Here is a 26502-nt window from a genome sequence, read left to right on the forward strand (position 1 = left end):
GAATTATCTTATTTGCTTGTACAGAACTCATGTGCGCATTTCATTGTGGTAGTACCTGGTTTATACATCTTTAATCAAAAGCAAATGAAGAATTTGAATTGCTATTTCTCCTTCAGTGTGATGCAATTTGTTAATCTGTATGGCTATACAAAGCCTCTGAGACAATATGACAAGCTATCTTGCTGATCTCTCTTCCTCCTCTATTGACATAACTGTTAACAATCATCTCATTATTTCATTCCTAAAATCCAGAGTGAAAAATGAAGGAAAGAAAATTAGGTATTGGTTTAATTTATGAGTGAAATCAGTGCTAGTAAAAGAAGCTATTTTGAAAGCTAAGGAAGACTTTTCCTTGGACAAATAATAGGCACTACAAGGACAACTACTATGTATTTCCAAAGAGGAACTGCTGATAAAATCACTAGACATATTAAATCCTTGGTCTTTCAGCTAAAATGAAAATCTATGTCTCAAAGCTACCCAGACACATGCTATCCGGGACATCATTCACTAGTAACTGTGGTTAGATTAGAGGTGGTAATCACCACCAGTACAGCAGTGCACAGTTCCAAATGGTTTCATGGTTTCATTCCATTTTCTAAGTTACTGTTTCTTAATGCATCCAGGTAGATTATCATTTTGTAGAACATGCATTACTATTCTGGAGACATGACTGATGTACGTTTTTATAGCCAATGTTGTGCCCTTTAAAACATTTGGTACAAAAAGATGTACTGAAAGTAAAGTATTCTCATGACATGTGTACATATGTAGCACTGTTCAACTTGCATCCAAGACTGCTCAGAGATATCAGTGGGTAAGAAAGTCAGGCATAAAATATCAAAGGATTATATAAGCCAGCTTCCTCAGAGTCCTCATTTTTTCCACTCCTTAAAGCAGCCTATTATTTTTCCATACACTATGATAGCATTATAGTTTGGATATATTCGGCCTTACTAACAAAACTTTACATCAATTTTCAATACGGACAACTGCAACCTACCAGGATGAAATAATTTAAATAGACACAAATTTGATGCCAAACCCTCAGGTAGAACCAAGAGACCCTGCAAGCCTGATAAATTCTTGGCTTTGTATTAGCTGTACTGGGAGCGTCTGGTCATTGCTAAAAGCAAAACTGAGTTGCAAATAAACAGCACAGGTGCTGAGATTTTACATCTTTGGCTTCTTCCTCTGACACAAAGAAAAAGGAAAGGACACTTGCCTTTGCAAAGGGGCTCCTCACTGCAATGCTAGTATAGAATTTATTTATAGATCCCTGGCCTTCATAACCCAGTGAGGCTCTTTTCCTAGACACCAACTGTGTGGAAGATATTCATCCCATGATCCATCTGCTACCTGAATGCCCTTTGATTAATCTCCTTACGCAGAATATGAGTGCTCTGACTGCAATTTTGTACCATGCCTTAGAGTTCAAACTGTCCTCTGCCCCTCTCCTCCATATTACAGCCTACCCTGCAGGGAGTAGGGAGCTCCCACTCCATCATTTTGATACTGTTAAGCTTTGCAAAGAATTAAAATTTGTGTCTAGGAGCCCAGGTCACCTATTATGCTAAGTAATATACAAATACAGAGTAAAACACAGATCCTAACAGAATGGAAGAGAAAGAAAGATATGTGAAGAATGCTAGAATACACTAATGCTAACGGATGTGTGCAGCTCTTTTAGTAGGTATATGTAATAAAAGTTAGGCTTTATAAATTACAACTTTTAGCTTGAATTAGGCCAGAAAGAGATGTCAAGATATGAAGAATCAAAGGTAATGGTCCTAGGTGAGATACTATGGCAGGAATAAACTCACATCTACAGACATAGCTGACTCAGAACTAGGTCAGGCAGGTTGAGGTAATCAAAAGGTATAAAACCTAGGCTACTGATTAGACTAATTCTGCTTGGCAACAAAGTAATAACCTAGGCACATACACTTGTCATATTTGTAATAATGCAGCTTTCTAGTTGTAGTTAGATAACCAAAGAGCAGCTCTGCCTGGAAGAACATTCTTTGGCACCAGGGTTCACATTTACAGTGAGGGTCGCCCAAGTGCAAATGGAAGAAGATACTTGCTCTCTCACAGTCTAACATCATAAGCTTGGGCAAGATTTATCCCTGGCCCTGTTATCTGGCCCTGTTAGAGCTTTTTAAACACTTAAAAGTTGTGAAAAGTCAGGATTCTTCTTACTGTTAAATTTCTGAAACTATGCTGTATATTTAACTCATACAAAGTTTATTATTTTGCTTTTATTAGGTAATTTAAGCATTAAATATGAAATTAATTAATTAATCAAGTGACAGTTACCATTAAGCTTATAATTTTTGCCTGCCCGTAGATAATTCTGAGATTGTGAGAAGTGGGTTCAGAGAGTTTTTTTTACCTGTCACCAAACTGTGGGCATCTTGAAAATGAACTACAGCAAACCTCGCTTTGCTAAATCCATTTTTTTAATTAAATTTATTTTGCAAGCCAAAGCTAAGATTTCACCAATATATTAAATTCTACAACACATTCCTGCTGTCCTTCAATCCTTAGATGCTGGTTTTGCTCTACAAAATTCTGAAGGATCATCAGACAGAAAAAACACTAGAGATACCCACTCTAAAATGCCTGGCCCAGTACAGCTGGAGGAAGCTTTTGCTGAGGGAGAGAAATGGAGTAACTGGTCAGATATGACCTGACTTGGGAGAGTGGCCCAGGGCTCCAACACTTCCTCTCCCTTTGTACTGTGAAATGTGGGAGGCTTATGTTTCCCAAAGCTGATGGGAGGGATCAGATAGATAGTACTAGAGTTGAGTCTTGATCTGTTCCAGCTGCATTTATATATTTAATATATATTAAAATATATATTTTCTATATATATTCTCTCTATATATAGAATGCATCTCTTCATTCTAATGTGTGCACAAAACATTGATGGGACCTCCAGAAAAGACGGATAATTATCTGTTATAACTGCAGGAAGATGCAGGACAAACAAATGGGAGGAAGGCCCCAAACAGAATGGGAGGTAAACATTTCATAAGAGTATGAAACTTAAAACAAACCAAGAACAACCACACATGAAAAACCCTCCACAAAACAGACCCCCTCCCCCCCATTACTTAAGGCATGATTTGGCACTGTTATGGAATTTTGTTCATCGATTCATTTTTATGCATCTAGGAGAGCTGTAAGAGGATATGGCACTTTAGCATAGTAAAAGGCCACCCAAAAAAATAAATGAAATGATCATTTGATACTGCAAGTTAGAAAATGTTCTCAGATTACAGAATTAATGACTCCTAATGCACTGCATGCTGTAAGCCACAGCTGTTTATAGTTGCACAGGAAGTACAGCATCCCCATTACATGACCAGTGAGGAAAAGGAGAAATTAAATGCGGCGCCTGTCCTCAGAAGCTAATGTTATCGTTCAAATAAATTTCAGCCCTGCAGATTAGGCCTTCTGCATTCACTGACATGCTGCAGAGAAACCTCATGCCCCTGAGCCATCGCTGCTGATACGGACACGGACCTGCCGCAGCCCGGGAAGGCGCATGCAGGAACTGCCGGCACTTCCTCATTACTTAGCTTCCAAATCCGCCCCTACAGTTTTTAGTGGTGCAGATACCTCCACTAACTCGAGTAACAGAAGCAGCATAGTCACATTAACACAGTACTTTTGAGGCTCATGTATTCCTCCTAACAAGGCTGATTAGTTCAGGCAGAAAGCCTATGCTAATATAGTTACATAGTGCCCAGCGTTCAGATTCACGCTACCCAGCACTGCACCCTGTGTCTTACAAACATACGCAGCATAACAAACACGTATTCATGGAAAAATACGGCATTTTAAAGCTGTCTTTGAGCTCTCATTAACCGAGGCAACTTGCTGTAATGTGGACAGGTCTAAAATCTCTCTAAATCCTGAAAGCTTTTCCATGGTTGCCTGCAGGTCACCACACTGCTCTAACTCTACCTTGCGTGGCTCTAAAAGCACATCCCTCCTAGCAAGACAAGGCAAATGCCCTGCACAGCTGGGACGGGGGGGGGGGGGGGGGGGGGGGGACAGAGAGGAGAGGAAAAGGGATCCTCCTTCTTACACAGCACAATTCAAGGTTTGCAGAAGAAGGATCTTGGATGAATGCAAGACTTTTAACGGTCAATTTAAAGTAACTTTGATCCCTTTACTCTGTGTTATAAGAAAGGATTGTGATTCTCATCCAGGACTTTTTAAGCACCAACAAGCTTCCATTCAGACTGGTAAACCAAGAAATTGAAATAATGAAAACATCCAACCTTTCACATGAGCAAACTCAAAATGCTGGCCTTAAAATAAAATGTAAGCTAAAGCAACTAATGCTGTAAAACCAAGAAATTGTTCTGCTAACTCACTACCATCCCTTCTCAGCAAACAGGTTTCAAATACACAATAGAATATATTTGCTAGGATAGGAAACTGTATTTTATTCAAGCCACTTAAGTAACTCAGAAGAAGAATTCTGCACAGTTTTCATTGGGAAAAGAAAATCCAATTTTGTTTACAATCAAATCATTTACATTGACATTTATTTACAAACTTTTAACTGCAGAGCTAAAGGGCCATGAAAAACCTAAGAATTCAGACAAAAACTGTACAGGATCAAGATAGGTACTTACTCTTTACCAGTATAATGAACTTTTTAGGCAAACTAAAGAGTTCACACGGCAGAGACAGATGAGAGTTGTTAATCCTAGTCAGAAGGGACCTTTTGCCTTATTCTTTAAGGATGCGCCTTTTTTTTTTTTTTTTTTTGTTAATGACATTTGCTGTAATTCCTCAGTGAATTACAGGTCCTTACATTATCACTGTTTTCTTGGCCAAATAAAGAAATAATCAAGGACCAAAACACAGTATTATAAAGAACAAGGCACAGTAAAGTACGGGCAAAGCTAGCATTGTGCAACAAACCAAAACAAATCAACATTAATTCTATAAGACTGCAGCTGATACCAGGATTCCAAGGAAAACGTTGCAAGTAGCAGTGCTGCAGCACTGTGATACAGCCTGAATCTAGTGGTCGCAACAGCTCACGCTACCACTTACTTGAGGAAGTAGTCTCTTCCATCTCTGTTTGCCGTCATCTCCCATCCATAAGGTGTTCCCTGGTTCAAGCTCCAGGTCCCTGAAGGATGCGGCCAGCCTGAAGACTTGTTCCTGTGGCTGTAATTTCAAGGGAGAAAAAGAAATTGACTTTTCTATTCTAATTATTCTTTGGATTTACTTATTTCATGCCATTCACTGTGGCATCAGGTACTTTCAAAACTGTGAAATATATAGCCCCAAACCAGGCAAACAAAAAGAGTAGCAGGTATACTCACATTTGTAAAATTCATCTAGGAAGTGGCAAGATGCACACATTTCTAATGGTCTTTGAACCCAAACCTTTTGACAGGTGAATCTATCATGCACCACCAGTCCCAGATCGCATTTTCAAGAGTGTGTTTCCTTTCATTTTCACTCCCTGCTCAAATACCTGTTTTCTCTACAGTTCTGGCAAAAAACCTTGCTGTGCACATTACAGGCATGGATGCGCTAACTGGCACAAGAGGCAACACCAATGCCCTATCTTTTTTTTCCCAGCTGTTTTGCATGTGGGAATGAAGGAGAACCATCAGGCTTATGTATATGGACGCTAAATTGATTCCAACAGGCAGATCTGATTGTGCTTGTTCATTATTTCTTCCCCTAGATAACTTTTAAAGGCATATACACTGCTACCTATCTCTGCTGAACAGTCTCTGCTAGTACCCCTAGTCCTGAGCAAGGGACAAGTGATGCCATCCTAAGTAGAGTAGTTTACAGGGTTCACTTAACTATGTGAAATTTAGCAGCACTTCCAAATGACCGTATTTCCCCACTAAGCTCGATATATTTTGTGAGTTGTGATCTACTGCTTCCATAGACAAAAATGATACAGTCAGCAACAATCTCCCCCTAGTTTCCAACATGGAAGCCCGAATTTTTGTACTGATGTCATACCCCAGGACTTCCAGGAGCTAAGCATGAACTTTCCATGCATTCCTACTTCTGCTGTGGGAATTGCAGGTACAGAGGACAACAAATAGCACTTTCAGCAAAATTAACCAACGCATGAATATCTACAATGTACAAGCCAAAAGATGAAAAGAACAGGAAAAGGAGGCAGGATAACCAGAGATGCTAAAGACCAGCTGAGGATGCTTCACAAGCAGGCAGAGGTGAATCAACACATGACACTGCATACAATCTGAAATTTAGAAACGTAAAACAAAGACACACAGAATATGGGTGTGCTTTGAAATAGCCCTCTCCTCTTTCTTCTGCCTATTGAACATATTACTGCTAAGTTTTACTTCCTAGATTTATGTAAATTCAAATGCTAGAAATGAACTTTTATCTCTAAGACGACGGATAATAAGAACTTATTTCCTTTAGAGGAAGAGAGCAATGCAACCTAGTGAATACTCTTTTGAGAAAAAGAAACTGGTCTCTACGGACAACTCAACAATTCATTACAAATTGCTAAACTCAACAAAGTTGTACATAGTTAATCTTTCCCAATGGGGGAATGCATCATTTAAAACAAGCTAGCTACTGCCCCTTCCCCTTTATTTCAAGGATTAATCACCACTGAGAAAAGATATGGTGCTTCAAAATATAATTTACATGTAAAGTAGAGAATTACAATGGAGTGCTAGATATCATCTGATTTACCAATTACATTAAGTACTCTATCATCAAGGAGCAGAAAAACATTTCTGTTAGCACATTCAAACACTAGTATTTGCCATAAAAGGGGCTCAAATCTAATGTTTAAACATGCTAGAAATCTTAATAAAATTAAAGTTATTTGTGATTAAACCAATAAATGTCAGGTGTGTTACATCACCCAGATAAATGCTACTAACCCATTCTTAATCAGAGGAATGCATAAGAAATAGACATTTGAAGGAAGAAAACAAAGTTTTAAAATAAGTATTTTTAACATTTTCTTACATGCAGATTCATGTAAAGTTGAGCTCAAGCATTCCTGTGTCTCTCTGCATGCTTGAAAGAGGAAGAAAGAATAAAAGTAGTGAACCACTCTACAATCTAAGAATGACAGGGTAAAAGATATTAAAATGGAAAAAAAACTGTATACCAAACAAACTCCATAAGCAATGTCTTTCACAGCTTTTTTTGAGCCCTTAAAAAATTATGATGATATAATGAACGGTAGTAACTGCCTTGCGTGGGCTTACTTACTACAAATATCTCTACATCTGATCTAGTCTTCCAGATTTTCTTATAACCAATGAAAGAGCAAGCAGCATTTTAGACACTGTGTGCATCAAAGATGCCACATGAAGCATTAAATCTGTGCAAATTCTGAGATGGTTCCAGAGAAGGGAAAAACAAATGCCCATAGCATGTTTTAAGTAGTCATTTGTACAATTAAATAATAAATGTTCATGTTACAGCAATAAAAAAAGGTTTTACACTCTGGCATAAATGAAGCTCAGAGGTGATTATTGTCTGTGATTCCCAGCAGCCTGTACAGCCTGAGAAATGAGAGAATGAACTGCACTATTTTCTTTTAGATGCTTCCATCCACTTGTTGAATATTATGCTGCTCAGCTGCAAGGACTCTATGCAAAGGACATTGCAAGGTGCAAACAGTGGCATGGAAGGAGGTCGGTGCCATGAGCACATCAGGCATTTCACCTGGGGGAAGCAGAAAGTCATTTTGGCAGGCATTATATGCAGAAAATGCCTCAGTGGTAAGGAACCTAGTCGCACAATGGGAGATCCCCGTCTAAATCCTACCTTCTTGGAGGTACCCAGGTGTTCTTGGACAATCCCTCAGCTCTCTGATCCTCAATCCTACCATTTTAATATGAAAAATGAAGGAAAGAAAGTTTTAAAAGACTTCGCAGTTGTACTGTCAAAATCAGTAATCATTGCTATCAGAACTCTTCACAGGGGCACTAGGCTGTATAATAGGACATGTGGGCTGGACAAAAAATTTTTGACATTCGATCAAGGATGCTGAAAGGGTTTCTGGCTCTATCAGAAGCACAACAGAAAGAAATGAACTGCCCCAGATCCATCACACTACACTAAAAAAATCCATACTGGGACTGCTACTAATAAATCACCCACGTATGGGAGGGAACTTTAATGACTTCAGATACTGACGAATTCAAAAACCTTTCACATACTGCAGATCTGCATGCTTTTAAGTCTTCTGCTGGATGAGGAACTAAGAGGTTTTTAATTCGCATATAAACATGCAGTATTTCTGAACTGCTGGAAACTCTACTTCAGTTAAAAGAAATCTGAGGAATAATACCCTACAAGTGAGTGTGAAGCTCTGAGTTTGTAATTAAGACAAATGTTAAAGGCAGGATCACTGTCTGAGACTGCTTTTCTTATTTAAGTTATTAAAACATGAGAACCAAGTGCTACAAAAATATTTTTCCCTGTGTCATCTGTCTGCCTCGATAATCTCGCAACATACAGCCATGTTCTGGGCCAAGGCAGAATAGTGTTGCCATGCATTTCATCTTACGGCTCGTCCTGAATTTCTGCCCCAGATCAGGCACAACACACACAGCACAAATGCTACTTCATGCTCCTGCCTGTATCACAAGCAGGGCAGAGCAGTGCAGAATAAAACCACTGGCTGTTCAAAGCATACACTGTACCAGTGACACTATCGGCTATATGGAGAACGGCTCTTCTTAATCTGAGACTACAACAACATAATCTTACTTCGTGACAAGTTTTGTGCTATAATTAGAACATTTTTATTATGCATCTTCCACACTTGCTCTTCTGCTTCCCTCCCAATGTTCCACTTAATGTGGCCACAGATATAATGTGCAAACAGTGCAGTGAAGAAGTACCTCGGGGCCATGGCTTTGCCTTCAGCTAGGTAAACAGCTCCTCAGTACCACATGGCAATGCCCCTAGTAGCCACTCTTTACCGGTATGTTCCCAGGATCAAAAATCTACATGACAAGATGACACAGGCACAAATAACAAATCGGGACAAGGGATGAAAGAAACCACGCGTGGCAACGGCAGTCTCTTCCAGACCTCAATGACAACCTCCACTAGCTCCAGGCGAGGGACCAAGTGAAGGTCTCATCACTCCCAGGGGCATCCAGGGCAATTCCCTTCTCCTCTCTGCTTCCACAGTAAGTTTTAAACTCCTGTCCATTAGGATAGTTGTTACTTGCACTTTCCTGCTCAGCAGTAGCTCAGTTTTTCCTTTCTACAAAAACTGTTACTGTTCTCCCATTCCTATCCTCTGCAGTCACCACTGTCCACTAACTTCACTTTCCTTTGTTACCATTCTTTAACTGACGTGTCTTATCTTCATTTCCCTCTCCTTCTCCCCCTCTGTCGTATTTCCAGTGCTATTAAAGGTGTGCCCCCATTACACAGAAAACAAAAATCTCCATTATGTTTTCCTTTAAATTGCCACGACTTTCCATTTAAAGCACACTGACCCCATCAGAGATTCACAGTGCTGAAGAAATTACCTTCCTCTTCAAAATCTTGTTTTGCAAAAACCAGGAAGTATCTTAATAGGAAAATAATCGTTTGACTTGGATGTTTGCAAAAAGCTTTTTGACTTTCTGTTGCACAGGTTGCTTTAGCTTCATGCTGATACACACAAGAAAATAAAAGTCTCTAAAAACTGAAGTGTTTAAGATAGCTTTTCTATTTTAATGGGGTTTTTGATCTTAGGGTTTCTTAGGTTTACTCAGTTTTTCAAAAAACAAACATAAACAAAAGAAAACAGAAAGTATATGAAGGGTATGAAACATTTGGCTCCTTCTCAATTAGTGGGTGGATTACTGGTACTGCTTTCTGGACTTTCTAGAAAATATTTTTAATATAGGTTTGTTTTCTCTCAAACTAGTGCACATTAGAAAACCTTACCATATCATAGCCAGCATCCTCCTACAGCAAGTAAACAAACTTTATGTGCATTCTCATTTTTCATACAATGCAATCTTCAACATTTATCTCTGACAAAATGACCACTATCATCAGATGCTGAATTATACTCTACATAAGATTTTTTTGCTTTAATGATACTATGTTGTTACCACTACTCTGGCTGCATCTTCTCCCCTACCCAGTATTCCAGTTACAGTGCAGCCTTGTGCTATTGCACTACCATTTCAGTGCCCAGTACAAGAGCTTTGCCATTTCTGCCATACCTGCAGTATAGACGCTTGTCTATGTTATTGAATGTACTAACAGTCAGTTTATGGTAGTATAGAGTAGATCACTGGAGAGACAATAGTGTAAAATTTAACCACATTTTAGATAAAAGACATGCAACAATACATCATATGCTTTCTTACCACCTATTCCATAGCTGACCATTTCTATGCTATAAAACTTGAAGGCGTACATATTTCATGAAAATTCTCCATCCCTCAACACACACACACACATCAATAGAAACTGTAGTACCCTAAAACTCCACAGAAATCAGAAACTGCCAGGGTAGGGGCTGAAAATTGCTTGTGAAAGGGAAAAAAGTGTAATGGAAAGACAGAAAGTAAAGGAAGAATTTTTTTGCTTACAACTGGTCTTGAAAAAAGAAAAAGAAAAAAAAAGGGCAAACTTCAGTATTTTACAAGAACCTCATCTGCCCTAGAATATCAGCACAATGAACACCACTAACTTCTTCTGTCATTTTAGGATCACATTTTCCTGATGTTTATGCTGCATGCTCCTCCCTCCACCTTTTCCTTATTACCATTTTAAAACACACACAGAAAATAAAGCTAGTTTAACCTTCTATTCTGGGAAGATATGAAAACTGAGTGCACTTTACTTCAAAACAAATAAAAAAAATGACATGGACAAAGACATGGAAAAACAAGACAGAGAAAATCACTTTTTTTAATTCTTTTGAGTAATCTCAAATGTGTTTCGACAGGTAAACACTTACAAACTTGCATGTGACTTTTCAATTAAGCAGTTATTGTAATTACATCTTGACTTCAGTGTACAGTAATGGAATACTATTTTCCTGTTATAGTCAATATACACAGCAGATTGCTACATTTTTAGCATTCTAGGCTTCCTTAGAAATAATTTCAAATATAATATTCATGGATGAGAAGCTTGTGCAACTAAGTCTGAACAGAATAGAAATAAATCCTTTGAGGCAACACCAGCTACTATGTGAGCCAAGCAAGTGAGGTGCTCTATATCACATTTTAAGCTTACAATACACTGTAGTAAGAAGCAATCCTTATCGATTTTTTTACTTCAAATTCGAGTCTGTAAAATTTGGCAGAACACAGAATTTAATAGTCTTCCCTTAAGCTCCTGCTGGTCCACTTCTATTATTACCCGGCCGCACCTTTTCTCAGCAGACAAGACATATGCTACACTGTCAAACTGGTTCTAATTCTGCTTCCAAATGGTGTAAATTGATAGCACTATTACTACACAGCAAGAAAGTCAATCATTGAATCAGCTTACCAGTTTCGGAGACAGTCTGCTTTGAATTAAAATCTGCTGCTTTTTAGATACTACTTCATCAATCTAAATATTAGATATTTTTTGGCTTTAGATTATCAGCAATTGAAACATTTCAGATCTCAGGGAGAATACTGTTCCCAATATGAATCAGAAAAGGCAGCTTTTAAAGTTACCCTGGGTTGGCAACAGAGGGATTGTGATTTACAAAAAATAAAATTGAAGTATATTATCATTTCATGTTAAGCTTATTAAAGCACTATATCATAAAATAGTCTGTCATTGGAACAGAAGTGCTAGAGATATTTTAATAATTATCTATTATACAGCTACTTTTCTGGAGTATATAATTTTAGGGTTTACAAAGCCATATTAAAAATCTGAACTTTTTTGCCTCTTTGTGATTATTAGCTCACAATTTACATAAAATTTTACATCACATTTTATTCATTAGATAATCCAAAAGTTGAACATATTAGAATTGACAATTCATTACATACCTTTTAAACTGGGCTAAAATACATTTTTGTGCCCTCTAGACTCCAGAGGCTCACAAAATCTAAACTTCTGCCAAAGATCTCGCTCCCAGGCTATCAGAAGTGGCCAAGCACTATTTTGTCCATGCCCTGATGATCCAACAGTCAAGGATTTAAGTAATTCCAGTACATTAGCAATATATGCTTTACTTTTATGTTCCCGCCTTCGTCCTGCCAACCCTTGGATACAAGAGACACGGGTCAGAATAACTGTCAAAAACGCAGACAGAAAATCAACATATTTCATCGTTATTCCACTGAAAAATCAGCAGATTTCATCCCCAGTCATCGTTTGCATCCATCATGCTCTTTTACAGGCTGTATTTTTCACTGTAGTCTCAAGGTCTCTTACCTACATCATGTATCTTTAATACTAACAGCCAAGTTCAGAGTTTAACTTGAATGTGATTTCCAGTATCAGTTGCCTAAAACAAATGAGTTTTAACCTACGTCCGTTTTCACTTTACACAGTCCACAGCAAAAGTTACAGCTGGGCAATAATGCAGTGCAAATCCAGCAAGCTACTAACTGGTACACTTCATAGGATTACAAGGGATCCTAGTCATCTAGTCCAAACTCCTGCTGAAAGCATTTCATGTAAAATACTACAAAAAAAAAAAAAAATCCTGTATTAAACTGCAAACTAAGTTACCTGGATTTAATCTTGTAAGTTTGAATTCTATCAGTAAGCATTAAACAAAAGACAGAAACAGAGAAACTTGCTTACTCTGTTCTTTGCTATTCTTTGGCATATACTCTCCCCCCTTCTCCCTTTTTTTTTTCTATCAGTATTTTTTAATTAATCTCATAAGTGATTTTTGAAGGTAAAAATTGTAAGCCAAAAACTTACATTGTAAAATGTTTTTTTTCCCCCTCCCTTTAATTTGGTATATCATCTGTAAAGCACTCTAAAGGTAGGTGGTGCTTTTACAACTTGTAGAAGAGAAAATACAAGCAGAAAGATCTTGTTACATACAAAGCTCTTAGGATATTAAGACTCTAGTCATCTAAATCCTTAATATCTTCAGATATTAAGCCATCCAGTTATGTATCTGAGTAAATAACTTTCTTGTGATAAGTGTCTTTAAAAAAAAAGCCACATCCCCGAATACTTCCTCCTCCAATTCACACCAATCCTTGGTTGTACAAACCAGCAATCACTTGGGTAGGAGAGTAGAGATATGTCCTGGTGAACAACAGGCAACTGCACTGCTGCTGTGACAGCCACTGAAAACCATCACCCTCCCACACTCAGCAAGTGAGAGCTACAGAAAAGGGTACAGGCAGAAATAAAACTGAGCTAGCTAATCTACCTAGAACCACTGACAACAAGGTTCCTAAAGATCCTGCAGCGGAAAATGAAAGTTTCTTTTCTCTGCCCTCAGAAAATTAGAGGGACTCTGGGATTTACACAGGTTTAATATTCCTCTCTGCCATTAGCTCGTAGTGCTGCAGGATGATTTCCTACAGTAATAAAAATAAATCTGGTTGTAGCTTGTAACTGCATGTTCCAACTGAGGTATATACACACGCACGCACATTTAGATGCAATTTAGCTCTCTGAAACCATATATTTGCTACACTTGCAGTTCTTAGAGCTTGCTAGTAATTGTCCTATGAACAGGAATGCAATTCTGCACAGTATCAGAGGCAAATCAGAGCAAGAGTGTACACAGATACTATATTCACCAGAAAGAAAAATTTTAGTTTTTTTTTCAGTAGCTACATAACAACTACTATTGTAAAGCTCAGAGTCATCTGGCCAGCTCTACCCTTCGCTGTATTTTCTTTTAATACATGATGTATGTATATCCATTGACCACAGTTTGCCGGTTAGAAGCTCATTACGTGATACTCGCACTGTTCCAGCTACTACTGTACCCCACTGACTTCAGAAAATAGCCTCTAAACCGGGTTTAGACTTATACCGAAGAGCGCATGGGAGGGAAACTGTTCACCTAGCTAGTACGAATCTCACCATCAGCTGTACCACGTTTGGCTTCCATGAGACATTCCCAGCACAAAAGGTATTGCAAAGCTAGCAAAGTATCGCATTAAAGATCATTCAGTGAGAACACGCCATTTTTGTTCCACTCCAAAAAGAGAGTAGGGGAGGAATGTGGAAATAAAGAAACGGGAGATGTAGGTAAGCCAGCGAGCTTCAGCCGCAGGGAGTACACGAAAGTGCTCAGCTCCCGCTGGCCAGCCGCTCGGAGCGAAGCCCTTGCTGCGGCGAGGCGGCAAGAGGAGGCCGTCCCCATGGGCCCAGAGGAAGGCTGAGCTGCCACGGGACCGGGACGCACATGAGAGTAGGAAAGGCCCTCTCACCACATCTCTTGGAGCAAGTCGCTGCAAAACTTTGGAAGAAATAGCGGTCCTTTCAAGCCAGCTTTTCTCCCAGCTGCGGGCCCTAAGTTACTTAACCTCTTCTTTTACAGAAGCCGTTAGGTAACAGTTCATCCTTGCTATCCTTTCAGTTTTTTCTTGTGTTAATACACCCTATCTGAAATGGCTACTCCGAACACAGAAGAAACCGAGGAAACCCTTACCAAGTTTGATTTTAGAACCGCGTGAGAAACAACTTTCATCCTTTCGCACTGATGTCTCCACCGCTGCAAATCTTTCTAATTCTTTCCCTGACAGAACAAAGCGAACGTACTCTCTTATCCCGAAATCTTGGCTGGTAATCCGGCTGACTCCGCCTGATCCGGCGCGCGCCGAGCCCCGCGCTGCCGGCGTAGCGGAGACGCGTTATTTAAGAGCCGCGCCAACCCGCTCGGGGAGCCGCCGCTGCCAGCGAGGCCGTTTCGCCGAGATCCTTCGCTCCCGCCAAGCGTTGGCCCAGATCGCGGGATAGCGGGCTGAAGGCCTCAGATTTATTATCTGTTTTTGTTGCTGTTGTTGTTGTTTTTTTTTTTTTTTTTTTTTTTAATCCATGAGAACTCTCTGATAGTTCATGGAGCTATTTTTATTTCTTCAACGTATTAATTCTCCCACCTACTTTCTGAGGCACAACACAACGCAGAGCTTGACAGCTTGCTTACTTTAAAGGCATTCGGAAATTTATATGCATTCTAAGTGCCTAGTTATTTATAAACCAGGCAAAAAAGTGCCTAGTAACTGGAGTTATTCACTGTAGCATTTTTGATATTCCCATTGAAGTCCACCTGAATCTTTAGATGTTTCAGTATCTTTAAAATCTCATTGCAATGATTTAGAAAGATGAATCTACATTTAAAATGACCCAGGCCCAGATTTTAGAAACATGTCTTTAAGTTTAATTGAGACTAAATTAAGCATTTTCAAAAAATGAGTATATCAGCTAACTGACATTACAGCTAACTGACTTCACTAATCTTGTTTTTTAAAGGTCATACCTTAACACATTTGGATCTTCCATTTAGTACCAACTCAACCAGTAGAATAAATTTTGATATAAATAGCTTTTTAAAATTAATATAAAATTGTTATTTCTCATGCGTAATGTAACGGATTGTATTCTGTTCTCAAACGACAGCATGCAGTTTTTAAAAACGCACTTTGGAGGACAGCACTTAAATGTTGCAACCACAGCTTTACAAACCTGTAAACCCATGTTATTAAAGACATGGGGAAATCCTAATCCCATCTGAACCAATGGAAACTTTACTGCTGATTTCCATGGAGGCAGATTTTACCCCCAGGCTATGACTGGTGATGATCCCCAACACCTGCGTGCAACCTTGGTGAAGCTGCTGAACTCTACGGAACAGCAGGAACCCAAGGTACCGTTGGCCTTTTCGCTTTCTACACCCAGCTCTGCAGGAAGAGCTCTGAACGCTACCACAGGTACATGCTCAGACTGCAGGCTTCGGAGCGCAGTACGTGCCCAGAAACGTTGCTGTCCACATTAACATCTCGCGCAGTGTAAAATTAGTTCTGCAGAACTGACAGCACAAAGAAACAATACATTGCCGTTTGGATGGTAAATATTTACAGACTGTCAAGTTGAGTTGCAACCGCATTTGCTCGACTGCTGGGGTAAACACAGTTGATTCGGGAGTCCTGAAGCCGTGAAGTCGACTTACCTTCAACATGAAAAGGATGTTCATTCCTAACCAGGTAAACAGGCATATATCTGAGGGGATATACTTTTTTGTTCTTCTCAAAAGCAAAATATTTAAGATACTGTTTAGAAAATAAACTTGTTTTCTTAAAAGTCACCACAAGGCAATTTCCCCTTTCATCAGCTCTGTCATGGCAGGCAGACACATAGGCATATTTGAAATGCAAGTAGGCAGTGAGCAATGTTTGTCAAACTGGTCTTTCTGATCTACTGTGGCATTAATACTAACATTTCAATACCTACAAGTTTACAGGACATCATATGAGATTATACTCCTGCCAAAATACGTAAACATGATTTATTTATCCCTTGTTCTGTCAGATACTTAGTGTGCTCAAAGATTTTAAGTTCTTTATTCATTTTATGACCACTGAATGAATAAACATATATAGCTGCATGTAAAAAAGGGGAGGAATGCAGAAAAAAATAAAATGCTACACATGAATGAAGTATTGCAAATACACATCTTGCAGTGTTCTTTGTTTTCTTATCACACTTCAATTCACCCACACGCTTGTGTCTTTCTACTAGTAGCATTCTTATTCCTGATTTCATTATCTTAGGACTAAGCCCTATGATTTTATTCTATGTTTCATGATTTTCTCTTTTAACTGAAGTTTCTAGAATCTCACTTTTTTAATGAAAACTTCTATTTCGATACTAAAAGCAGTTTTCACGTCTCAAAGCAGAAAAACTACTTCTATTGCCCCAAATCACAGATTGAAAGGCAAAAAATTACCTCCAATTTCTATTTACCAAAGCTCAGGAAATTAAACATACTGCTTCTTTTCCTAAAAGCTGCATGGGGTCTACCACCTATTTTAGCAAAGCATGTAAAATTTCAATTCAAGTAGATATCAGAAAGGCATCAGAGCATCCAAATACTGCATCACTTGGCTAGCAATGGAAAAATACAGAATCAAATCAAAAGGAAAACAGACATATTAGTAAGTCTGCACAACCTGTTCTTTTCAGTCAACATTGCTCAAGGCTCCAGTTCTTCCAATTCACGTGTGAAGCCACTGTGTAATTGAGTACTGCACTCTCAAAGGTTCCTTGCTAGTGATACAGCAGTCCTACTACATGGAAGCAAAATCTGCCCTGAAGTACAAGCAGGCTCTACATGCTAACCATACCCCTGCCCCACTACAGTTGTAATTTTTTCTATATCATACACTGTAAGGTCCAACTTTTTATAAGAAACTATTTGTGACTTCTTTTTTGTAAATCCTTGTAGACTCTCCTTGATTCCCCTGTAGCAAACTTCTTGCAGTTGCTCCCTTAAGTTCCTGTTCAAAGCAGTATCTTGGTATCTTTTCAGCTACTGAGAAAGACTTTGAAGTTTCTTCTTTCTGGATGAATTTCAGAGGAAAGGATTTAAAGAGTGAAGCATATCAGCTTACACTACGGAGTAGCGGCAACTTGATGCGTTTCTCCCCCAGAAATAGTTTGAAATTTAGACCTTAAAATTCCTCATCCAGAAGACTTTTGCTCTCAGATTCAGACACACTTTTTAATAATTTGGCCAACCATTGTCACTGATAATGCCAAAGGATTTTTAAAAGGCATAATTTGTAACAAAATTTACAATTAAATATCAAAAATATAAGTGATATGAAAGTCCTTCATTAAGAACTAACAGTAGAAACAATACCATTTTGTAAAAAGTCCCTGTTTAACAGAAGTAGCAACTTCTGCTACTTCTGTATGCCATTGTCACACAGCTCTTAAAGAGTTACGGTGAAAAAAAATGCCCCATCCTTCTAAAATGGATAATTTTTGAAATAGTGCCTTTAAAAAGGAAGACAACCTCCAAAACACCTCTTCGGTTGACAGTTTTGTATGGTTTTGGAGCCGCAGAGTGTCTCACCTGCTGTCTGCTGCCCTGACCCCCCTTCTGTGGCTGTCGCTACCTGCACAATGTTTTGTGTCACACTGCAGCACCCAGGAGAAAGCCCAATTCCCGTTGGCTTGCCTGCAAGGGAGGCAAACGATGGCAGCCCTCCACAACCCTCTCCTCCCGGCTTAAACAGGTTAGGCAAAATCCTCCTCGCTGGCCACTCATCTGGCACTGGTACAAACGCTGTGGGAAAAGTAAGGAGCTGCCAGCACCAGCTGAGTCCCAGCTGAGGGCTGGCAGGAGACAGCCACAGGCAGGACTTGAAAGCATCAGCCTTCTTTTGGAAGTGCAGGAGCTTAGCACACACTCAACAGAGACTTAATTGAACTCAACTCTCCTCCGGACAAGGGCCAAATATGAGTTTGCATTTGGCAGTGTTGGGTTTCAGTTAAACTAAAATGCCTCCTGTCCAGTTCTGCTCTCCAGGCCACCATCCTCTGTCAAGGACTAGTGGGTTAGGCAGTTGTCTTTCAGCATGGGGCACCCGCTGAAGTAAAATGGTCATTCTCCTTCTCGTCTAGCCCTAGACTCTAAACTAGTTTTAAGCCCCAATTTTAAGTTTTGAGCTCTCTGCACAATGGCAAAAAGCTGCTCCCATGTAGCTTCTGGCCCTGGAGCATTGGTTTCCAGGCGAAGCCACAAAACGTCCCATCACAGTCTCCGTAAAAGGACTGCCCTAAATCAATCATAAAAACATCACCGGCAAAGAGATCAAACCTCCATATTGCTTGTTACCACACGTTCCCTTTTATCTGTTAAAAAGGGTATTATGGGAATTTCTATTCAGTCTCTTGTCTCCCACTTCCTTGGGAGTTTGCTGTTGTGATTTTCTTTTGTTGTTCTGCATTTTCCTCCGCTTCCCTCCCCCCAACAAGCTCTGGGAAGCCAGCCATCACACTCTTCCAGGGTACTTTTTATAACTGCTCTACTTCCTTTTATATTTTCTTCTGTGTGTATGTTTGCGCACACATCACCTGTAATTTCATTAATATTTACTGTCTGTTGGGGAGGAAAAGCGCTTCTCAATTTACTGGCATATTTACCTCATGTGCTTTGCTGCACACGGCGTTATAAAACGCTGTCTTTCTCCATTCAAACAACATCAACTTCATCTGACACCAAATTTCCCTTGCCGCCCCTCTTACATCTTTCGTTACTTGCTTGGTGCACAAAACAATTTGTGATGGCACAGATGCATAACGTGATAATCCCTGACTATATTTCTTTGCTGTCTCAGCCACCTTCCTCTCCCTCCTCCACCCAGCATCTTGCCTGCCACGAACCTTGAGGAGCCTGGGAGCTCGGTCCTCCTTCCTCCCTTACCGCAGCCCGCTTTGAGGGCTGCAAAGGAGAAAGCAAATAAAGAGTGCCGGGGAAGCGGGGGAACCGACCTCTGTGCCACCCCTCCTACCGCAGGGAAGCGTAATCCGTTCCCTTGAGACGCAGCTGCATGGGAGGGAGAGCAGGAAAAACACACATTTGTTCCAAGTCTCAGCTCTTCCTCTGACACTGCCCGAGGCGATGAAGCTAAACACTTCCACTAAATACAAGCACTAGCCTAGAGGCACAGTCTTGCTCTCTGTTTATGCGCTTTATGAAGCTCTCTTTTGCCACTGTAATTTTGGCTGCTTTGATAATTTTCTCAGTGGATTTTATTTAGATGGATTCTTTCCCCTCTTGCCGCAGTAATCGTATTTGATTCTTGATCTCCTGTCCTAATGGCTTCTCGCATAGCCACAGCCAGGTGTAGTGCATCCTCTTTCACAGATTCATTTCACCATGCTCTGCTTATTTGGAGAGTTTCCTGTTTTCTGTGAACAGTGTCTGCTTCCTTTCTCTGCTCTGCTACTTCACTCCCAATTCACTCGCGTGCTGGTTTCACTATCCTGAATTCTTCACCTGCTTCCAAATATTGTGGTTCCCTCTTTTGAATGAATTCCAGCACTCTCAAGCTAATTCAGGACCCATCTTTCAAACAGCAGCCTTCTTTGAGAAGTGCTCACATTTACCAAGATGCTAGAGATGTTCCAGAGAAAGCTACAAATAGTGCTTCCTGAGTAACATGGAATTAAGCTACAAGGGTTTCCTTCTCAGCTCAGACTTCATCAAATTACTCTAGGTCCTGAGTCATCCAGATCACTGGGGTCTGCTTCATCATCTCAAATTGATAAAATGTGGTTTTAAAATTCCAATCAATCAGGCTTTTAAAGATAAATTGGTGGCATCCTTTGGTCCTTGAGTGAGAGAAATGATGATTCAGGTTCACTTTATCATCTCCTTCCACTTCTCCTTCACTCCAAACACACAAAAGTATGCACATACACACACACATTTTATCCTAGCTTGTTCCTTAAGAAACCCATCTTTACTGTTTCTGCAAGAGGACTGCAGAAACTGAGCGTTGTTACAGGAGTGTTACACTTGAATGGGACATGGCAGAGAGCTACAAAACATTACAATTCAGAGCTCGTCTTCCTGACAAGCCAGTGGGAAGATAGAATTTTGAAAGGCAGTTCAACTCCAGAATAAAAAAAAAAAAAAAGAAGAAGAAGAAGAAGAAAAAAAAAATCTGAGGCTAGAAAATGGCATCATGACTTACTACTTGGATCCCAAAACAAACAGCATCAGCTGTCCTTAGTTCCTGTTCTCCCTTCCCAGAAGGAGGAAACTTCAAGATACTTCAACATCATTTAAACAGACAATCTTAATCTGAAATGATTAATCATTAATCTGAAAGATTAATCCAATCAAAAATAATAATCAAATATGTTCAAAGTACTCTTAATTAGCTGTAGGTCAATGTCTACAAGATATGACATGTCTTATTTATCTTGAAATTTTACCAGTATAAGCTTTCTAAAGGCTACTGTTACTTTAGTTCACGAACCTGCTGCAGAACCATATGCAGGCAACCCCCAGAGGAAAGTTCTCTCTTACTCATTACATCCTTTGAGAGGGCTTACCACCACCTCTAGAGAAAAAACACATCATCCACTGTCAAAGGAACCAGACACCTAATTTTCACTTCTCTAACCAGAACACATTTATCAAACTAAATAGGAACAAGTGATAGCGTTCATGAGTTATCAGAAATTATTCCATGGCTCATCTTTGTTACGTTCAGGTGATTAATGTTGATGCTTATTTAGCCTAAGTCCTGAAGTAGTCTATTTAATCTAAGGAAGTGAAAATGAGGTACCAGTCTATTCTATAGGGGAGAAACAAGCTAAACAGAGCAAAATTACTGGGTATCAGTTAAGCAGTTTAGCCATGCACACTTTTCACTATAGCATGTTGAGTTTTTTAGTCTTTTGTACTCTGTATATGGTGGCATGAAATTCATAAACACAGCAAATACCAGCAACCAAAATACACTGATTTAGGAATACAAACAACTACGGTCCCAAAACTGTCAGTGCGGTGAAATCCTACCACTCCATTCTCTGTCCACCATCAGTTATATTACTAGGTGTATTACTAGGTTACGTCTGATATCTGTGCATTCTTAAGAAAAAAAATGAATTTAGTGACATAGGTAAGACAGATATCATCAGCTGTTAAGATCTACTTACATAGTGCACCTACTAAAGGTAGCACAGTTGCAATGTTTTTAATTCATTTTACTTGGAAGCGCCAGACAGTCAAGAAAAACTAAACCAGCATTAGCATATGAAAAGCAGAACAGCTTCAGCCAGAAAAATACTCAATTTATAACAACACTGGATTCAGTACATAAGAAATATCTCCTTGCTTCTCCACTTCTAACTCAGATCCTAAATTAGTTTAAAATCATTTGACTCAAGTTAATTAGGGAGAAAGAACAGGTGGGGGGAATGCCTAGGAGTATCCTTTGATTTCTCAATTTGCATAGAAAGGAAAGTGAAACGATATCCAGATACATATTAGGACGCTCCAACTCTTGCTAGGGCTCCTGTTACAAAATGGCTTGTTTACAGTTTGTGGCTCTAATCCCTGCCCTAATGAATGAGGTCCACTTTTCAAGGTATTATTCTATGTGCTGTGATTTCACCCTCACCCCCAGACCCAGCAAAATCCTGGGTTGGGGGCTAACTGGCCAGGCCATGAGCTAGAGGATGAGATGCTGACCTGTGAACTGGGCCCACAGCCAGCTCCCACGGGCTAGCTCCAGGAAATCAGATGCCAGCAAAGTCCTGTTCTGAGGGGTCAAGAATCACTGCTCAGTTACAGAGAAATGGCAGCAAAAATCCTGAAGCTACTGAGTTTAAAAATGTCAGGAAATACTATTTCAATATTTATTTCAGCTATTGCTAAACATCACTTTTTTGGATCCTTAAATTGTACATTGAAATTGAACAGACTAACTGTACATTTTTTAACTATGTTTGTCAATAAGGAGGAACAAATGACTCATACTCAGACAATATGACAATACTCAGATCCCACAAGGACAAAGTCTCCATACATACTTTATATGTAACATACTTCATTTACATTCAGCTTGAAGGGCTAGCACAGGCTCTGGCAACATCAGCATTGCATGGACAGTGACCAGACTTTGCAGTGGTCACAAATCAGTAACCTCTGGTCACATCACATGAGAGATGTGTGGAACACAGCAAAGGATGCAACATTGCCTACAACATTGCAAATACAGTTGATGGACAGGAAGCAAATAACTATGACTGCAAAGTTTCTAACTCCTCGTTCAAAACAAAAAAAAAAACCCAAAGAATAAATACCTACTGCAGTTGTCACTGAAGAGGATATATGTATCCTTCCCTGAGAGCTGCCCTCAAGACCTGTTTTCCAGAATCCCAAAGCACTGAACCAGAGCTTTGCATTCAATTTTCTCCATAGAATCAGCTTTATGGTAAGCATAATTTGCCTCATGGTGGATGAAACACTTACACTGTCATGTATCTTTTGATACCTTGGTTTATTTTTCAGTTTATTGAGTAGAAGATCAGAGGTCCAGTTATAAAGCACCAAGCCATATCAAAATGCAGCAACATCACTGTACTACTTTCAGAATGGGTACATATTTGAAGCCTGTTAATCAATTCTCTGTGGATTATGTATAAAAGGAGGCTGCTTTATTATAGAAGCACTTTGGAGAGTCGTCGTCGTCTTTTTTTTTTTTTTTTTTTTTTTTTTTTTTTTTTTAGTAATATAGCTTTCTAATCAAGATTTTAAAATCTCTCTTCTCTACTCCTTTCCTCATCCAAAACTCCCCCCTTTTCATATGAAAATATCTAAAGCATATCTAAGACATATCAAACTCCACCTCCTTGCCAGTCCGTGGACCATATTTAGCTGCTGTCTTGAGTAACATGAAGTCATGCCAGAGATGGTGCACAGAAAAGCAGCAGCACAAGTGTGAAATATGATCAGCAAGATTTTTATTTCCAAGTTGAGGGAAACTGTTGAAAGATGCACCAGAATTGATATTAATCTTCGCCATTCTATATTCTTTTTCTTTATTGGGGTAGTAGAGAGTGAGGAGACATCTTCCCTTGGAAAGGAATTAGAAACTGAAATACTCCTTAGGGCACAATATTTCTCATTTTCTCTTTTATTAAACAGTAGAATTTACTTGGTTTAGTTGGCACTAAACTTGTTATAGTGGCATCAATGACAGAAATGAAAGGCAGATAGCAGAAGAGAAACTGGAGAACCTTCAAGTCTAATAAAATAATTTGATTTATAATGCACCCCCAACATAAGGGGTAGGGTGGCAGGTACTATCAGTTTCAGCAGATAGATGTATCTCAGAGAGAATCAACACAAACATTAAAGAACTGATCACTTACAAGAACTGCAGAAGATCTAAGACACCTCATTATTTTGGAGCCTATCAGATACCTTCCTATGTTCAAAACAAAACCCAAAATACTTTTATATATAATGTGAATAACTGCAGCCATTAACAAAATAGATATAAGTAAAAAGTAAAGCAGTAACAGACTCCAGCGTGTTTTTTGGGGGGGGAGGGAGGAGGGAAGCAGAGGGCATTATTTAAGGTTTGTTTTTTTGTTTCATTTTGTTTTGAAGTATAGACGCATTCCTGAAGAAACTTCTGATGACACATGTCTAATCAGTGTAGTGAGAATCAGTGGTTTGGAAATGGTAGCTAAATACATTCAAATGAAGAATGACGGCCACATTTTATCATCATAAAATGGGTAATTAGCCCCTGGAGTCACTTCAAGACTGAAAATCAAATCTAGAGGCCTTTAAAAATAAGCGCAGATGAAACAGAAAATATAGAGTCAATGAAGAAAGCAATGAGTGCAATTTTTTTTTCCATGCAAGAATTGTAATTCTAACACTTTACCAGGTGACCGATGACAGAGTAAGGGATAAAGAAGGTAAAATAATTTGATGCTGTTATCTCAGCATGGATCTATGGGAAGTCAGTCAGTGTTTCTTTGCTTCTAATCTAATCTGAGTTAAAATTTGCAAATTTAATAACTGTAGATCTGGAAAATTGTCCTGTTCTCAGACTTAGTTGGTAGCTCCAAGAGAAGCATAAAGAAAAGTAGTAAAAAGAAGGAAGAATATTTATATCCAAACGAGAGTATGGATCTGTCAAAACAGGGGATAAAGCACAGAAATGGAAGAAAAATACAAGTTACACTATGCTGCTGAAAAGAAACAGGCATGAGTAGTCTCTGATAAACAGTAAGTCAGAGAAGGAGGGTATAAGATGATGTAATGATAGAAAAGGAAGAAAATCCTAGTCCAGTGAGTTTTCGTATATTAAAAATATTTATGTATCATAAATCTTGAGAAGAAACACTATGAAAGTTTCAGTTCAGATCCTTCCTTCTAGACACAAAGTTACAGAATGGCTGCAGATATAAACATCTTACTCAAAGATTATACATTTTCTCTTCTTAAAATGTCGGGCTCAATTTCAGAGTCTTCAGTGAGGAATCTTAATATTGCTTGTCCCAACAGTTGATGAAATTTGTCCAAGACTACTAATAGTCTCTTTGTTGGAAGGACAGAATAACCCTCACGCATGTCCTTCTGATGTCATCTGGAAAAAACAGTCTTAGACCCCAAACCTTGTCAACTTTTTCAAACACTTCAAATCTGCCAAATAAAACATAATATTTCCAAATTACTTTCTGCCTAGAAACCAGACAAACTCACTGTATCAAATTCTACTCTGATTACAGCAAATGAGTTGGAAGCTGAGTTATTTTGAATTTGATTATATAGTATAACTCAGCTCTCAATATCAATATGCAAACAGTACCCATTGCACAGGAAAATGCACAAACTTCTCAATTTCATGTTATTCTTTCTTTTCCAACTTTACCTTCCACCCCAAGCATAACAATATTTTCAAGAAACATGGTACTGAAGGCACTAATACATCTGTATAAAAAGTGTAAGTTTACTCTGATTATTTGGTAGCAACAATTTTGTGCCAGCTCATTGGAAAGCTTTCCTTACATGTCTGTATTAGCTATCCCTTCATGCTGCAAAATTACAGTTAAAATTCAGATAACAACATAACAGACCTTATGTTTCAGTGTAGACCTCTTTTTTCCCTATTTTTCACTACGTTGGAACAGATCAATGTAATGTTGCATGAAAAATCAAATGTTATGTTAATTAAGAGACAGTGCCATGTCCTTTGGGTGAATATCAAACATTTTTAGATTTCTTTTTATCACGAAAATATTCTTTATTCCAGTATGCTCTCGGTTACCCATCTTATTCACATGTACCACACTGCATCTTTTCCATTCTGAAGCTGCTCAAAGAAGTCAGTAAAAAATTGTCCCAAACAAAATACTACAATTTCTTGCTAAATATTTTAAAAGTTATTAATATGGGACACAACTCCCAAAGACACGAGCAGTCTCATGTCTAGAGAGGGTGCCTATAATATGCTGCCACTGAAGACAAATGAACAAACTGGTCTTCCTCCTGACCCAGAACAGCAGAGACAAACCCACTTCAATTTGTTCTGTCCTTAAATCCCTGATTTAAAAAAAAAGGGAGGAAAAAAAGTAAAGTATTAGAGCATGTGAATTTCAGGGATTGAAACCTGGCATATTTTATCACTTAATGAAATATGAGAATTTATTCCTAAATATTAATCCCAGCATATTTGAGCATGAAGAATGGATTGCTTATTATGCAATTCAGAACAGGAAAGAGTACAGAGAGGCAGGTATTCCACAAAACACATACCTTATCCTGTTATTCCAACTGGAAGACTAAATTGGAACACATTAGTAAGAAAGGAATGGTCGTGTAAAAACAGAAGACACATAATACTTCACTGACTTCTCTCCACCAAATTTTAAAAACTGCATTAGAATCTAGTTCTTATGATTGCTTATTTACATGCACTCAACTCTCTGTTATCTGGGAGAAATGAATTAAAAGTTGAGCTGCTGGGATTCCCCTGGGACAAGGGAAAATATCTACCCAATACCAACTGA

At 38.9% G+C, this 26502-nt stretch overlaps 1 protein-coding gene across 1 annotated transcript in view; it reads right to left on the minus strand.

Annotated features, from left to right (window-relative positions):
* The window catches only part of FRMPD4 (FERM and PDZ domain containing 4), a 305963-nt gene that overhangs the window by 113621 nt on the left and 165840 nt on the right, over nt 1–26502 (minus strand). The window contains 1 exon segment of the mRNA XM_062574603.1: nt 5083–5199. Within this exon segment, the coding sequence (XP_062430587.1) occupies nt 5083–5199 (117 nt within the window).

This window comes from Rhea pennata, chromosome 1 (genome assembly GCF_028389875.1).
Source record: "Rhea pennata isolate bPtePen1 chromosome 1, bPtePen1.pri, whole genome shotgun sequence".
Taxonomy (NCBI): domain Eukaryota; kingdom Metazoa; phylum Chordata; class Aves; order Rheiformes; family Rheidae; genus Rhea; species Rhea pennata.